The 17,012-nt window shown below is 42.0% G+C and overlaps 1 protein-coding gene and 1 long non-coding RNA gene across 4 annotated transcripts in view; one reads left to right on the top strand and one right to left on the bottom strand.

Moving 5' to 3' along the window:
* Positions 1 to 681: 681 nt before the first annotated feature.
* LOC148357415 (uncharacterized) lies at positions 682 to 12,382 on the bottom strand. Its single transcript, XR_015852076.1, has 3 exons — positions 12,282 to 12,382; positions 3,441 to 3,501; positions 682 to 2,320 (listed from the first exon to the last, which is right to left on the bottom strand). It is a non-coding gene; the product is annotated as an uncharacterized LOC148357415 (long non-coding RNA).
* Positions 11,608 to 17,012, top strand: part of pyroxd1 (pyridine nucleotide-disulphide oxidoreductase domain 1) — a 40,845-nt gene continuing 35,440 nt past the window's right edge. For all 3 annotated transcript variants that reach the window (XM_088348153.1, XM_088348151.1, XM_088348152.1), the window contains exons 1-4: positions 11,608 to 11,896; positions 11,975 to 12,055; positions 12,138 to 12,257; positions 14,671 to 14,799. In XM_088348153.1, coding sequence (XP_088204279.1) covers positions 11,819 to 11,896; positions 11,975 to 12,055; positions 12,138 to 12,257; positions 14,671 to 14,799 — 408 coding nt within the window. In that variant the 5' untranslated portion in view covers positions 11,608 to 11,818. The remainder of the gene's footprint in view (positions 11,897 to 11,974; positions 12,056 to 12,137; positions 12,258 to 14,670; positions 14,800 to 17,012) is intronic.

Raw genomic sequence — 17,012 nt, 5'->3', positions numbered from 1 at the left:
TATGAAGAGGCAAACCCCTTCAAACCAAATTTTGAAAAAAAGACCCATATATTTTTAATGGTTGTTTTTTATTTGAGCTACTGAAAAAACTCCAAAATGTCTCTTTTTAATGTCACAACAAACTTGTATTTGACAGCAGTTATCTGTTTTGTACCTTTGACATTTTTTTAGGGTTTTATAATAAATTGAGAGGACATATGACACATGACATTAACCATTGTTGGATTACTCATGACCTGATCTGTTACACTGACATTTGCATGGTTAAAATAGATAGATAGATAGATACTTTATTCATCCCCGTAGGGAAATTCACACTTCCAGCAGTCTACTCCGTTGTTTATTAACAGATTAACATGATGCCCTAGGGTGCTTGTAGCGGAGTGGATGACGTCACGCCAGTCCAAAAGTTCGACATCCCTACGGCAGATGGAAAACTTTTCTTTGTGAAAATCCAGGGATACACCACCTCGTGTTAGCAAGTCCGCCTCCTCTCCGATTCCCCCCGGCTTTCATGTCTCTGTTTAGCGGCGTTGAAGCCGGATAGCTCCGGGTAGCTCCGGGTGGCTACACGTTAGCGTCCGGAATGCTAAACGTGAGCCACGTTTCCGCAAAACACAGCAACTGCGCTCCGTGCGCTTCGATGTTGTCCACCAGCACTCGATGATCTTATTTGGTCGTGAGTTTGCATTTACCATGATTACGGATGGTACCGAAGACTTATAACGCCGCTAGCCGCTTCGCTAGCTCCGGCTCTTCTTCCACGATAGGCCCCTTCATCACGCCGGCACGAGAATTCTTCAGGGCAAGGAGTTGAAATTCCTTGAATACACGCATTTTTGTGCGCTAAAACCCATGTCCCATAGGATAGAAGTAATCCATAGTGTAGTTGTCAAAACGGGAAGAAAAAACACCGAAGATAGGAGCAGACAATAAAACAATAGGGCAGCTGCTGGAAAAGGCTGCCGCTCGTGGCAGCGCCGCTTTGATGAAATAGACATAAAAGTTAAAAAGGTTTATTTTTTTTAAGTACTTTTGCTGATAGATAATGGGTGGGGGAAATATGACAGTATTCACTGCAAATATGTCATGAACTGCCCATAATTTAAAGCAAAAAAATCCACAAAAATCCACAAATTGCATTGCACTTCGCCCCGCATCCGGTTTGGAGTTGTTTATGTTGGTGCATTAATGTAGGTGGAGGTGCCATGTCTACTTCAGGCATATGCGGTCCCATTAATCTCTGACATCAGCGTCCACTCAGTGTATAATTCAAACAATGCGGTTTGCAGGGATGAGAAAAATAACCCAATGTAAACTTTGTAATGCAGAAGGACGCTGCAGGAGACTTAGTTGGCCAAATTGGGTTTTCCACAGGAAAACTTCTAATTTACAAAAAAATACTCTTCTCAAATATCTTTTAAAAAAAATGTTACACAAAATAAGATCTAAAAACAAAAAAAATGTCCAAAAAAAATGTGAAAATGAATAAATCAGTAATAAATATATCCATAATATCCGTGGGCTGCACTTACATCAAAGGGACTGTACTGTTTCCTCTACGTGTTTAACTTTCTCAAGTGTTAAACGTAGATAAACAGTAAGCCAAACTCTCTTTAGAGGCAGTAAACGAGCATATTTGCCCCTTTAATGATGTCTCTAAATATCATTTTAACAAATGCCACAGAGTGAAACTCTATAGAAAACAAAGGGACATGTTTAGCATCAGTGCTTGACATTAAACCCCAATGTGTACAAACGTGAGTTACCAAGCAATTCAGTCAGACAGTATATTTTAGCTTACATAGAAATCTATTGCAATAATGATTGTTAAGTTATTGTATTTTGATAGAATTACCCCTTTTACTTCACACTAATACCAATACCTAGCAACAACAAGATGGTCTGCAAAGTTCTGGTTTGATGAAGATGGCAACCCACTCCTTATGTCTTCGGACGTAGAGCCATAAGAAATCCTTGTAGGTTTGAGACCCTGTTGGGACGAGGACCACAGGATGCAGGATGTTGAAGCAGAGGTTGACTGCTGGTTGCTTGAGGCTTCTCTGTGGTCGCTGGCTCTGTCCCCCTGGTTTGGCCGCTAGCATGATCAAGCTTGGGTGCTGACTTGGCATGGTTCTCTGGCTGCTTGTTGAGCTGAGACTTGGCCAGGACCGGCCAGATTTTGGTCAAGATATTCCCTCTTGCCTTCTTGCTGGCCAAATTCAGACTGCCCTTGCGAGGTGAGACATTTGCTTATGTAAATTACATTCTCTGTCATCCTATAGCTTTCCTCGGAAGATCGGTCCTGGTCTTGGTGAAACTACAATGGTGACAGAAAATGAGCAGGCAAATCAGGGGAAAACCACGTGCTTGTCAGACCCACCATCCCAGCCCCAGTCCAATTATTTTGCTCTACATGTTTGAAAAAGCTGAGTTGATAGTATGAAGTCAAGTATCAGAATGCTACATACATTCTGTGGGTTGCCTGTCTGCTTGAACCAGCTAATGATCAAAGATGCGCGGAAATCTCCGGAGTATAATGAAGTGATATAATAAAGGTCAAAATTACACGCACACACACATGCACATACAAGAGGAGCAATTTTGCTAAAATGTATGATCTCAGAGCTGATACAATTAGCTCCAGAGAAAAAAAGAGAGAAAAACAGAAAGATGAAATGGGAAAAAGGAAATAAAAAAGACACAAAAGGATAAAAGGGGTGCCCACTGGAAACAAATTCGATTTACTGCCGGCAATGCGGACCGGACTCTGGCACCAGGCATACAGGGACCGCACAGCCCGCATAAGTCTGTGTCTGGGAAGAAGCAAATCTTCCCCGGCTGCTAAGACCTGCTCGGCTTACGACTGCTCACGAGTAAGTATGGGTTGTTTTAAAAGTTCTTCCCGCTTCCGTAGGCAGGTAGCCCTTCTAGAGGGACGTGTCCGTGAGCTATAGCAGTTTAAAAGGAAAATGTTAGGTGCTGCGGACAGCACCGCTGGGGTGGGTTGTCGTGAACCTTCTGATACAGTTAGGATTAGCCCTATTCTCATTAACATTTAGAGCAAATCACTCTACTGAGACAGCCCTAGCTAAAGTAACCAATGATCTCCTCTTAGAAATAGAGTCTGGTGCCTTGTCGACGCTACTGCTGATGCATCTCAGTGCTGCTTTTGATTCTGTGGACCACAACATATTACTTGTTCATCTGGAAAAATGCATGTATATCAGGAACATACTCTCGTGGTTTAGGTCCTACCTGTCAGACAGGATACAATGTGTTAACTACGGCAATCTGACCTCTAAACATTGTGATGTACTCTGTGGCGTTCCACGGGCTCTGTACTTGGCCCACTTCTTTTTATTATTAAAACACTTCCGCTTGGTGTTATTATACACAAGTATAATATTAGTTTCCATTGCTATGCAGATGACACTCACCTGTATCTGCCACTGGAGTGAACTGGTCAGTTAAGATGTACAAATCTGTAGGACTGCCTTACTGAGAGAAAAAAGATGGATGAAACTTAATTTATTGCGTCTTAACCCAGAAAAAAAACGAAATGTTGATTGTTGGCCCAGCTCATTGTTGTGATATGTTCTCAAACAGTGCCCTCGACCTTGACAAATGTGATATCACCCATAGTGACTCAAAAATCTAGGTGTTATATTTGTGGGTAATCTGTTGTTTCAGTTCCATATGAAAAATATTACTTGAATAGCTTTCTTCCACCTCCGTAATATAGCGAAGATGTGTCTGATGCTTTATCAATTAGATGCAGAGGTTATAATTCATGTGTCTATTACGTCTTAGCTTGATTACTGTAATATATTGCTTTCTGGCTCAAGATGTATAGCAGGGGCTCAAAGCCACCAGACAACATAGTTCCTAGGATCATTGGGACACACAAACTCCTCCACCACGGTAAGGTAGCAGATCAACTATATTTATTTAATTCATAATCTAATTTGGTGGTTACCGATTCGGCCTGGAGGTAGTGCTAATGGATTCACACACAAATTAATTTCGACATAGCCTCATATTGTCCCAAGAATTAATTTTGAAGGAAGCAATACATATATTAATTTTAGTTTTAAATGATCATTTTTTCAGTTAATTGATATGGATAATGATTAATCAGTCCAGAAGGAAAATAGTAAAGACACACAAATGATCTGCATTTATGAAATGATCTGCATTTATATAGCGCTTCTCAAGTCAATGACTTCCCAAAGCGATTTACATTGTACTTCACATTTCCCAATAGCGGCCATGATCAGTGCAGCCATGTAAGGCGCTAACCTGCTTATTGGGGGTAATTGGGGGTTAAATCTCTTACCCAAGGACACTTCAACATGTAAAACGGACAAGCCGGGATTCAAACTGGGATCCCTTAATCCTAAGATGATCGCTCTACCTCCTGAGCTACTGCCGTGAGTTGTCTGTCTCTGTGTGCCCTCGGACTGGCTGGCCACCGTTCTAAGGTGTCCCCTGCCCACTGCCTAAAGATAGCTGGGATGGGCTCCAGCATCCCCGCGACCCTACTGAGGATAAGCGGTGCAGATAATGAAAGAATGAATGAAAATAAGTAATGCACGTGCTTGATACTACAAAACTACATTTATTTACCTGACAAGGAGAAATTGAAACACAAAAGAAAAAAGACATTGTTGAAACAAGCCCTTGCAATTTGTGAAAGAAATTCTATATCAATAAAGGAATCATTGATCCGTAAACCCGCGGTTATGATAATTGTCATGGATAGTGATGTTTTATTGTGCTAGTCTGATCTGCGCATGCGCACACTGGAAGTGTACAATAAGTGTGAAAATCGAAAGTAAACAGAGTTACAATGCCAAAAAGTGCATTCTTGTGTATTATCCATGGGTTTAAAAGCATTCCGATGTTTACGAAAACACTGAACCCGTTGGCAGGAAGAGAGAATGATCTGCATTTTATATAGCGCATTCAAGAGAAACGGAATGTTTCAAACAATATTTTTGAAGAGTTAAGTGTAGCGCGTTATTGGTTAGCACGTGTGCGTCACAGTTCTGAGGTCATGAGATCGAACCTTCCTGTGTGGAGTTTGCATGTTCTCCCCGTGCTTTAGTGGGTTTCCTCCGGGCACTCCGGTTTCCTCCCAGATTTCAAAAACATGCATGTCAGGTTAATTGGCAGGTCCAAATTGTCCCTAGGTGTGAATGAGCGAGTGAGTTGTCTGTCTCTGTGTGCCCTGGGACTGGCTGGCCACCGTTCTAAGGTGTCCCCTGCCCACTGCCTGAAGATAGCTGGGATGGGTTCCAGCACCCCCGCGACCCTACTGAGGATAAGCGGTGCAGATAATGAAAGAATCAATGAATAAGTACATTGCTCTGGCAAAGTTTTCTCTCCCGGAGCAGTTGGATTTCACCAGACCAGCAACTTGGCCAGATTGGAAACAAATGTTTTCCCAGTAGAGGAATGCAACAAAGCTGAGTGCGGAAGAGGAGGAAATAAAGGAATATGACACACATTTTATCCCCAAACGCAACATCATCTTTTAGCGGGCAAAGTTTTACGTAAAAGCACAACATGCCAGTAAAAGTGTGGAGGCTTTTTAAAGGCAACTCTATGAGCTGGCGAGCAACTGCGAGTTTGGAGTTTAGAAGGACGACAATTTGAGGGATAGATTGGTGATTGGGATTCTGGATAATCATATGTCTCAAAAGCTACAGCCAAAAGAAGATCTGACGCTGCGCAGTGCAATTAAAATGGCAAAGCATCATGAACTCAGGAAAAGGCAAAACTAAAGCTTGTCTGAAAATGTAGATAAAATAAACGGAAAACGTTCAAATTTGTCGTCGTTGGAGGCGGTATTGCGGGGGTGACGTGTGTTGAGCAGGTGAAATACCTTCACAGACTGGTTGGGTCAGTTAATGTTGCAGTGACGACATGACTATATGGGTTCTATTACGTCATTTTCTATTCCTGGCCACCAAACTACATTATTGTAGCGATGCTGTGGGGCTGTGTGGCCAGTGCAGGTACTGGCAATCTTGTTAAAGTTGAAGGTCGTATAGATTCCAGTGAGAGGCTCTGCTGTTGTTGATTCTGCCGAACACCGTATCAAGGTCTGCTGGTTCTGGCAGCTCTGCTGGCGCCTCTGCTAGCAGCTCCAATGAGGTCTCTCTGTTGACCCGAAGGATCTTTTTGCGGGTTTCATAACCTGGCTGAGCATTTCTTCGTACATCTGTTGGGTTTCTCTATAAACTAAGATGTCTTCCATGTACACAATGACTCCTTCATGACCCTCGAGGAGCTCCGTCATCTTTCACTGGAAGATATCAGGCGCCGATGTTGCCACTCTTCTATAAAGGCCAGATTTGTGCAGTACACGGCTGATTGTTCTCCTATGGACGGATGCGGGGCGAAGTGCAATGCAATTTGTGGATTTTTGTGGATTTTTTTGCTTTAAATTATGGGCAGTTCATGACATATTTGCAGTGAATACTGTCATATTTCCCCCACCCATTATCTATCAGCAAAAGTACTTAAAAAAAATAAACCTTTTTAACTTTTTTTTTTTTTTTTTTTTTTTTTTTTTTCTTTCATTGTTTGTACAGTGTCCTTGGGTGGCCTGAAAGGCGCTTTTAAATAAAATGCATTATTATTATTATTATTAGAGGGCAGTTTTTAGCCAGGATCAAGGCTAAGTTGCAGGACAAGATGTGTTACCACCCTTTTAGAGTTGTTGGATTCAATTCAGGTGGGGAAAACCTAATTGGCAGAGCAATAGCCCCCAAATCAGGCCTTCTCAAACGAAGTAGGAGTCTTCGGCGAAATGGGAACTAATATTTTTCGGAAAGAGAGAGCTAAGCCTTACAGCATGAGAACACCGCGATGAGTCCCCATCATACAGCAGCCTAAAGTGGAGTAAGAACTAAGGCGAATGGAATCCCTGGGCATCATTGAAAAAGTGCCACAGCCAACACAATGGTGTGAAGCCATGGCGCGAGTTATCAAGACAAATAACAAGAATATGTGTCGACTTGAAGGGGCTGAATAAAAGTGTGGAACGCGAAAAGTTCATACTGCCAATGATGGATGCCCTTCTTCCCAAGCTAGCAGGGAGCACGGTCTTCTCCAGCTTGGACGCCGCCAGTGGCTTTTGGCAAATCCAATTAGAAGAGCAGTGTCCTGTTAGCCTCACTGGGCAGATAACTGCTTTAAAAAGCTGCCTTCTGATATCTCATCGGCGCCTGATATCTTCCAGTGAAAGATGACGGAGCTCCTCGAGGGTCATGAAGGAGTCATTGTGTACATGGAAGACATCTTAGTTTATAGAGAAACCCAACAGATGTACGACGAAATGCTCAGCCGGGTTATGAAACCATAAAACAATCTGGCCTCAAGCTCAACAAAAAGAAATGCAAGATACCGCAACCTCAAATGGACTTTTTGGGCCAGGTAGTAAGCAAAGACGGCATCAAGCACAACCAAGCAAGAGTTGCTGCTATCTGAGATATAAGTCCACCCACTTTTCCGCTCCAGCTTTGACCTACTTCGATCCCAGGAGACCCACCGTCGTCAGTGCAGATGCAAGCAGTTATGGCCTGGGAGGACTCTTAATGCAGGAGCGGGATGGGATACAGAAGCCAGTGGCATTCTGTTCACGCACCCTCACTGATGCTGTTAAGGGGTATGTCCAGATTGAAAAGCAGAGTCTGGCAAGCGTGCGGGCATTAGAATGTTTCTATCAGTATTTATGTGGTCTGGAGTCATACAAGCTCCAAGCGGACCATAAGCCACTGGTCACACTGATAAACTTAAAAGATGTGGATATGACACCCCTCCGCTACTGGTGTCTTTTCATGAGGCTGATGAAGTTCAACCCAGTAGCTGTGTATGTCCTGGGAAAGAACCCTATTGCAGCCAACGCACTGTCGAAGCACCTGTTAAAGAACACAGAAACAGACAGTCTGGAGAAGGAGATCCAGGCACATGTCAACGCCATAGAAGAGAACGTAGGAGTAAGGCCAGTTTTTGCACAGAACAAAGAGCAAACACAAATGGACAATGAACGACAGTGCGTCCCAAGCTACATCAAGAACCGCTGGCCAGACCACATCATGAGTGTAGCCTTGCCTGTCAAGCCATACTTCCAGGAGCTGGGAATACTAAGTGAGCTGAATGGATTACTGAGACATGCCAACCAGATCGTAGTTCCATCCAGCATGCGCAATGACATGATCCAGAAGATTCACAAGGGTCACCAGGGGTTGACAAAATGTAGACAGCGCTACAATAATGTAGTTTGGTGGCCAGGAATAGAAAATGACGTAATAGAACCCATATAGTCATGTCGTCACTGCAACATTAACTGACCCAACCAGTGCCAGAACTGCCTTGGCAAATGATTGCTGCAGACATCTGCGAAAACCAAGGTAAACACTACCTTGTTATGATCGACTACTTGACCAGGTCGTTGGGGATTCTCATCCTGTCCAAGACAAGCTGTGAAACAGTGATTTCAAGAATGAAAAGTACCTTCAGTCACTGGGGAGTTCCTTCAGAGGTCAGAATGGACATTGGGCCCCAGTTTTTGACAGAGCAGTTCAAGAAGTTTGCTGAAGAGTTTGATTTCCTACATGTCACGTCTGTCACAAAGGGCGGTTCAAACAGCCAAAACTATTCTCAGGCCGGATGACCCTCTTTTGGCACTTTAATGCTATCGTTCAACACCAACTGAGCCAACAAAAACAAACCCTGCCAAGCCCATGATTGGCCTAAATCTGCGTACATCGCTGCTGACCCTTAAAAAAAACGTGAGACCTACCTGACCTGACTTGGAGAAGATCAGGATAAACAACCAACATGCCAAGCACAACTAAGAAAAGTACTACAACCGCATGTACTCATGTACTAACCTCTTCCTCTAATTACCTGTGGCGATCAAGTTCAACTTAAGATCGACAGAGAGAAGTCGGGAGCGACAACGGCTGTGGTGAAACGTGAGGAAGCAGCGCCCATGTCGTACACACTTCAGACTGGTGGAGGTAGTACGCTGGGACTAAACCGCAAAAAGATCCTTCGGGTCAACAGAGAGACCTCATTGGAGCTGCTAGCAGAGGCGCCAGCAGAGCTGCCAGAACCAGCAGACCTTGATACGGTGTTCGGCAGAATCAACAACAGCAGAGCCTCTCAGCAGCGACCAAGCCTGGAGGCACTGTTGTCACTAAATCCGGAAGAGTGGTGAAGCCTAACAGACACTATTTTAGTTGAATATTAGAGATGGATAGTTTAGGAGAGTACAATAATGCCTGCCTCCACTCTCAATGGGTTGTGGTAATCTGCCCACTCCTCTTTATGGGGTTTTGCACTGTTGTGCTTTTGCAATGTTGTTGCAATGACACTTGCGTGGGCTTCCTCCGGGCACTCCGGTTCCCTCCCACATTCCAAAGACATGCATTTCAGGTTAATTGGCAGGTCCAAATCGTCCCTAGGTGTGTATGAGCGAGTGAGTTGTCTGTCCCCTGTGTGCCCTGCGATTGGCTGGCAACCAGTTCAGGGTGTCCCCTGCCCACTGCCCGATGATTGCTGGGATGGGCTCCAGCACCCCCGCGACCCTACTGAGGATAAGCGGTGCAGCTAATGAGATGAGATGATATATATATATATATATATATATATATATATATATATATATATATATATATATTGATTGTTAAAAAAAGAGAAAATAAACATGGATTTCTTTGCTTAGAGGGGAGATGTCTTGAAAAGTGATGTTTTATTGTGCTTGTCTGATTTGTGCATGTGCACACTGCAAGTGTACGTTTAGTGTGAAAATCTGAAAGTGAACAGTTACAATCCCAAAGAGTGTGTCCTTGTGTATTATCCGTAGTTTTAAAATCATCCTGATTTTTATGAAAACATCACAATAATCAACTCATTTATCCAGCAACTCTGTCCCTCACCCCCCTCATCAAACCCAAGTTTGACTAGGCCATTCTAACACCTTGATATGTTTTTGGTGAACCATTCCATTGTATCGTTTGCTTTATGTTTTGGATCATTGTATTGTTGGAAGACAAATCTCCGTCCCAGTTTCAGATCTTTTGCGGACTCCATCAGGTTTTCTTCCAGAATGGTCCTGATTTGGCTACATCCATCTTCCCATCAATGTTAACAATCTTCCCTGTCCCTGCTGAAGAAAAGCAGGCCCAAACCATGATACTGCCATCACCATGTTTGACTGTGGGGATGGTGTGTTGAGGATGATGAGCTGTGCATTGTTGCCAAAAAGTTCTATTTTGGTCCCCTCTGACCAGAGCACCTTCTTCCACATGTTTGGTGTGTCTCCCAGGTGGCTTGTGGCAAACTTTAAACAACACTTTTTATGGATATCTTTAAGAAATGGCTTCCTTCTTGCCACTCTTCTATAAAGGCCAGATTTGTGCAGTACACGGCTGATTGTTCTCCTATGGACAGATTTTCCCACTTCAGCTGTAGACCTCAGACTCTGTTCATCCAGAGTGATCATGGGCCTCTTGGCTGCATATCTGATCAGTTTTCTCCTTGTATGAGCTGAAAGTTTAGGGGGGCTGCCTGATCTTGGTAGATTTCCAGTGGTCTGATACTCCTTCCATTTCAATATTATTGCTTGCACAGTGCTCATTGGGATGTTTAGAGCTTGGGAAATCTTTTTGTATCCAAATACAGCTTTAGACTTCTCCAAAACAGTATCTCTGACCTGCCTGGTTATTTCCTCGTTCTTTATGATGCTCTCTGCGCTTTAAACAGACCTCTGAGACTATCACGGTGCAGAGACTTGATTACACACAGGTGGATTCCATTTATCATCGTTAGTCATTTAGATCAACATTGAATCATTCAGAGATCCTCACTGAACTTCTGGACAGAGTTTGCTGCACTGAAAGTAAAGGGGCTGAATAATTTCGCACTCTCACTTTTTTGTTTTTTATTTGTTAAAAAAGTTTGAAATATCCAATAAAGTGTGTTCCACTTCATGATTGTGTCCCACTTATTGTTGATGCATCACAAGAAATTACAGTTGGTGTGTGAGTGTGTGTGAATGGGTAAGTGTGAAGCACATTGTAGAGCGCTTTGGGAGGCCATTGACTTGAAAAGCGCTTTATAAATGCAGACCATTTACCATTTATATCTTGATGTTTGAAGTCTGAAATGTGGCAAAAGGTCACAAAGTTCAAGGGGTCCAAATATATTCGCAAGCCACTGTACCTTAATATTAATTTTATCTCATTATTCCCCATTTAAGTCCTTTAATGCATGTTTATCCGGAAGGTCCACAACGAATCTCATTGTAAACTATAGTAACTACTTAAAGAATTTCATTAAAGACCATTTATATTATAATCTAATTTATTTGGTTTATTTTATATGTTACAATTGTGTTAAAATAAAAAGTGATTTTACACTATTCAAAGTGTAATCAATCAATTGATTCATTCTGTTATTATTTTTTGGACCAAAATAAAACACGATAATGCAATACACCCAACATGACAAAAACAAACAAACAAAAAAACGCCCGTGGCCATCGTTACAAAAACACTCGTGTCGCTTTCCGTAGTTCAAGTAAAAACGGAAGCGAGTTCACATATGACTCCCCTGTAGAAAGTAGCGCGACACAATATATCTTTTTAATTAGCCATTGAAGTATTCATGAATATACAGACTCAAGCATTCCATTTGGATATTCTGATATTTTTGAATGCCATATCAAAAACAAAACAAAATCTGTTTTGCATTTCTTTGCTTCCGGAATTGTTTCTCACTACGCTAGCTTAGCTTTGGTATGGCTGATCAAGTACGGAAAACGTTCAAATTTGTCGTCGTTGGAGGCGGTATTGCGGGGGTGACGTGTGTTGAGCAGGTGAAATACCTTCACGGAATGCATAACCTTAGAAAACGGATGCAAATTTTTTTACCATGTTTATGCGTGTGTTGTCAGTTATCGTACAATTTACCGTCAGCTGGCGTAGCACTGATTACCGCAAGCCCCCACATAAAGGCAGTCACAAACTATAAACAGGTCAGATACAAATGATAAAATGTCATATATTCATTAAATATATGCATTTTTTTACTGAATTTATAAAATTTCTTTGATGGAGGTCGCTAAGGTTCTGGAGGAGTTTGATGTGGAGGAGCAACCAGCAAGTGTTCTGGAGGAGAAATTCCCAAACTTGACCGTTATTAACTCGGCTGTTAAAACTCTGGACGCACATTCACATGTAAGATCATTGCACTAAAATTACCTGTACATGAGTCGTTTTTGTTTTGTCCGTTGAATCAATCATCATTGTCTTTTTTTCAACCTTTTAAAAATCTTGATCATTGGTCAACTCTTACCCTCTCGTGGTTACTCTTCGTACTACACGCTTATAAAAGTATCAAACTACCGGTCGTGAAAACTGTGATACAAACAGTATACAACGTTCTCACTGAATTGTATTTTTGTTTTTGTTGTCATCTTATTCTAATCGAGAAATAAATCTTTAAATAGAAAAATAAAAGTCGTAAAATCAGTATCAAATTCTGCTAATCGGGTAACATGTTTTTTGTGTAGCAAATTGGCCGACAATTTCAAGCCAATTAATTTACTATACATATTTGATAATTTAATTATATGTGTATACACACATACATACATGCATACAGTCATATGCTAAAGTTTGGGCACCCCTGATCATTTTCAAGATTTTCCTTTATAAATCATTGCTTGTTCGGATCAGCAAATACAGTTAAATATATTATATAGAAGACAAACACAGTGATATTTGAGAAGTGAAACGAAAGTGCATAGGATTTACAGAAAGTGGGCAATAATTACTAAAACAAAAGTAGGCAGGTGCGTAAATTTGGGCACCCTTGTTGTTTTATGGATTTGAATACCTTTAGCACTAATTATTGGAACACAAAATTTCTTTGGTATGCTCATTGACCCTTGACCTATATACACAAGTGAAGCCAATCGTGAGAAAGAGTATTTAAGGCGGCTAGTTGCAAGTTGTTCTCCTCTTTGCATCTTCTCTGAAGAGTGGCAACATGGGAGCCTCAGAACAACTGTCAAATGACCTTAAAACTAAGATTGTTCAACATCATGGTTTAGGGGAAGGATACGAAAAGCTAGCTCAGAGATTTCAGCTGTCAATTTCCACTGTGAGGAACATAGTCAGGAAATGGAATTCCACAGGCAAAGTTCTCGTTAAGCAGTGTCAGGCCAAGAAAAATCTTAGATAAGCAGAGGCGAAGGATGGTGAAAACAGTCAAACTCAACCCACAGACCAACTCGGAAGACCTACAACATGATATTGCTGCAGATGGTGTCACTGCGCATCGTTCAACTATTCAGCACACTTTGCACAAGGAGATGCTGTATGGGAGAGTAATGCGACAAGAGCCTTTTCTGCGCACATGCCACAAACAGTCGCTTGAGGCATGCTAAAGCACATTTGGACAAGCCAGCTTCATTTTAGAATGAGGTGCTGTGGACTGATGAAACTAAAATTGAGTTATTCGGACATAACAAGGAGCGGTATGCCTGGCGGAAGAAGAACACATCATTCCAAGACAAACATTTGCTACCCACAGTAAAATTTGGTGGTGGTTCCATCATGCTGTGGGGCTGTGTGGCCAGTGCAGGTACTGGCAATCTTGTTAAAGTTGAAGGTCGTATAGATTCCAGTTAGTATCAGCAGATTCTTGCGCACAATGTTCTAGAATCAGTGACAAAGCTGAAGTAGCGCTGGGCCAGGATATTTCAACAAGACAACAACCCCAAACACTGCTCAAATTTTACCAAGGCATTCATGCAGAGGAACAACTACAATGTTCTGGAATGGTCATCTCAGTCCCCAGACTTGATTATTATTGGAAAATCTGTGGTGTGATTTAAAGAGGGCTGTCCATGCTTGGAAACCATCAAACCGGACTGAAGTGGAGATGTTTTGTAAGGAATGGTCAAAAATAACATCAACCAGAATCCAGACCCTTATTTCTGCAAAAGGAGGTTCTACTAAATGTTGATGTAATTTTTCTGTCGGGGTGCTCAAATTTATGCACCTGCCTACTTTTGGAATTACTGCACATTTTCTGTAAATCCTATGAACTTCATTTCACTTCTCAGATGTCACTGTGTTTGTCTGCTATTTTATTTATTTAACTGAAATTGTTGATCCGAACAACCAATGATTTATAAAGAAAAATCTTGAAAATGATCAGGGGTGCCTAAACTTTTGCATACGACTGAATGCAAATATATATATATATATATATATATATATATATATATATATATTTATATATAGATAGATAATATCTGTTTTTTCTAGTCAGGTTAGAAAAGCTCTGCCGTCTGCTTAATGTGTGTGTTTATCTGTTTGATAAGACAATTTTGCTTAATGTAAGGATGACTTTTCTTATGTTAATGTCAAATGTCTCAAATTAGGAAAAATTATACTTAAAATTAAATGGAGTTTGCAATGTAAACATAATGCAGTCTTGTGTTATGATATAACTTAAAACGGGCGGGTATAGGATGGATTCACTGTGCAAAGGGAAAGGGATTACTGTTTTGATGAATAAACCCTAAAAAAAAAAAAAACAATATTGATTTTTTTTTTTCTTTAATTTCTACACTTCCAGCTGGTTGAAACTGCAGATGGAGATGTTTATGGTTATGAGAAGCTGTGCATTTGCAGTGGGGCCAGACCGAAGCTACTAAGCCAGGACAAGCCATACGTGCTGGGCATTCGGGACACAGACAGTGCCCAGGTACCTCATTTAACATACATTCTCTGGATTAAAGTCCTAAAATCTCTGGCCTGTATGTTTTTTTCAAGATTCTTTAAGACCTATTCTACTGTACTAGTTCCAATTTTAAGCAAGACTGTTTAATGATGCTTTTCAAAGCAGACGTTAACCTGCAACTTTTTCCAAATCACCTATAACTCTACTCAGAAAAGACCTCCTTCTTTTCATAAGTTACAGACTGGCTGTATGTATATGTGTATATATATATATATATATATATATATATATATATGTATAAATATGTAGCTAGCGTCAATATCAATAGTGTAAAATCTAATAAATCTCGATTTTAAAGATATTAGGCCATTTCAAAACAATATGAAATAAACTTGCATAAAAGTGAATACCTTCCTATTAACTTATCTGCTGCTGAGGGTGCTTCTGCTGGCATGTTACCGTTTAAGAAACCGTCAAGGTGCGCACCCTCCTCAAACACTTCAACACCGCCTTCAGGTCTGGAGACAAGGCTCTTTACAGCGTGGCCAGGGCTGACTGAAGAGAGGCATTGAGGACGCAAAGGCAGCCTACATGAGGAGGAATGAGCACCTCTTCGCTGGAAATTACTCGAGGAGGATGTGGCAGGGTCTACAATCACAAACTTCAGAGGCAACAACCTGGCAACTGTTGGGTCTGATGCTTCACTAGCTGCGGATCTTAATCAGTTCTTCGCTCGCTTTGAAGCTGGAAGGCCACAAACAGTCACATCACACCCACCAACAACCAGCAGTAACACACTAATATTTCAGGAGCATGAAGTAAGGCGTGTGCTGAAAACTTAACCCCAGGAAGGCAGCTGGCCCAGATGGAGTACCAGGCAGGGTACTCAGGGACTGTGCCGATCTGCTGGCTGGGGTCTTCACCACCATCTTCAACCAGTCCCTGTCACAGGCTACCGTCCCACCCTGCTTCAAAACCTCCACCATCATTCCCATCCCCAAGAAGTCAGTAGTGGAAAGCCTCAACGACTACAGGTCTGTCGCTCTTCCGCCTGTGGTCATGGAGTGCTTCGAGAGGTTGGTTTCCCAGCACATCAAGGGCTCCCTACCGCCCACACTGGACCCCCACCAGTTTGCCTACAGGGCATACCGCTCCACTGACGATGCCATAAAGACAACACTTCCCAGCGCACTGAGACACCTGGACCACCGGGGGAGCTACGTCAGAATGCTCTTTCTGGACTCCAGCTCAGCTTTTAACACTATTATCCTGGAGATCCTGGTGGAGAAACTCTCACACCTAGGACTCTCTTCCTCCATCTGCCACTGGATAATGGACTTCCTTTCAAACCGCCCACAGTCCGTGAAACTATGCAATCACGTCTCTCCTACCCTAACACTGAGCACTAGCTCCCCCCAAGGTTGTGTACTGAGCCCCCTGCTTTTCACCCTCTACACCTCCGACTACTCACCGACTCACCTCACAAACACAATTGTTAAGTACGCCGACGACATCACCTTGATTGGCCACATATCTGAAGGGGACGAGGCGGCGTACAGCAGTGTTCTCGTTTGCCCGCGTCCCTGCGTCCTAGACGTATCATTTTTGCTGGGGACGCGTTGTGTCAAATCCTCGGGATGCAACTTTTTTGACACAAAATTGTCATTATTACCCGCTACTTTTTTTTAACAAAGATTTACCGCACTCAACTTTTCATCAGGCAGATACGCCATTCTTGTTTTGGTCTCGCGGTTCGAGTTTTCGTCTGCACGCCGATCTCGGGAAACAAGATTACGTCATTGTTGTGGTTTAAGTCCGTCTCTTTTTAGAAAACCGGCTTTTTCGGCTCAACTGATTAAAGAGAGACGGCTCTCAAACGGCTCACTTGCTTTGATGCATTATATTACTAATTATGATGTTGTATAAATAAGTTAAGAAAAATGTTCATTAACAATATATGATATAAGGAAACACATGTACAACATGTTAAACTACATAAACACGTTTGAAAAAAATGTGGTGCAAGATTTTTTTGTATTTTGTAGGGGAAAATATGACAGTTTGTAAGTGCATGGAGCCATGTAGGTTGACAGGTATGAGTATGCCTCCAAAAAAAACAGTATTAGGTGATACTAAATTAACACAAAATTGGTAATTTCTCCAGTGTCAGTGATAAGTCGAAACATAATGCAGAAAGTGATAACAACAGCAATAATTCCGGCAGGAAAAAAACGGCA

Source organism: Urocampus carinirostris, chromosome 11 (genome assembly GCF_059441175.1).
Source record: "Urocampus carinirostris isolate Australia breed hairy pipefish chromosome 11, RoL_Ucar_1.0, whole genome shotgun sequence".
Taxonomy (NCBI): domain Eukaryota; kingdom Metazoa; phylum Chordata; class Actinopteri; order Syngnathiformes; family Syngnathidae; genus Urocampus; species Urocampus carinirostris.
This window is presented reverse-complemented; position numbering and strand designations above follow the sequence as displayed.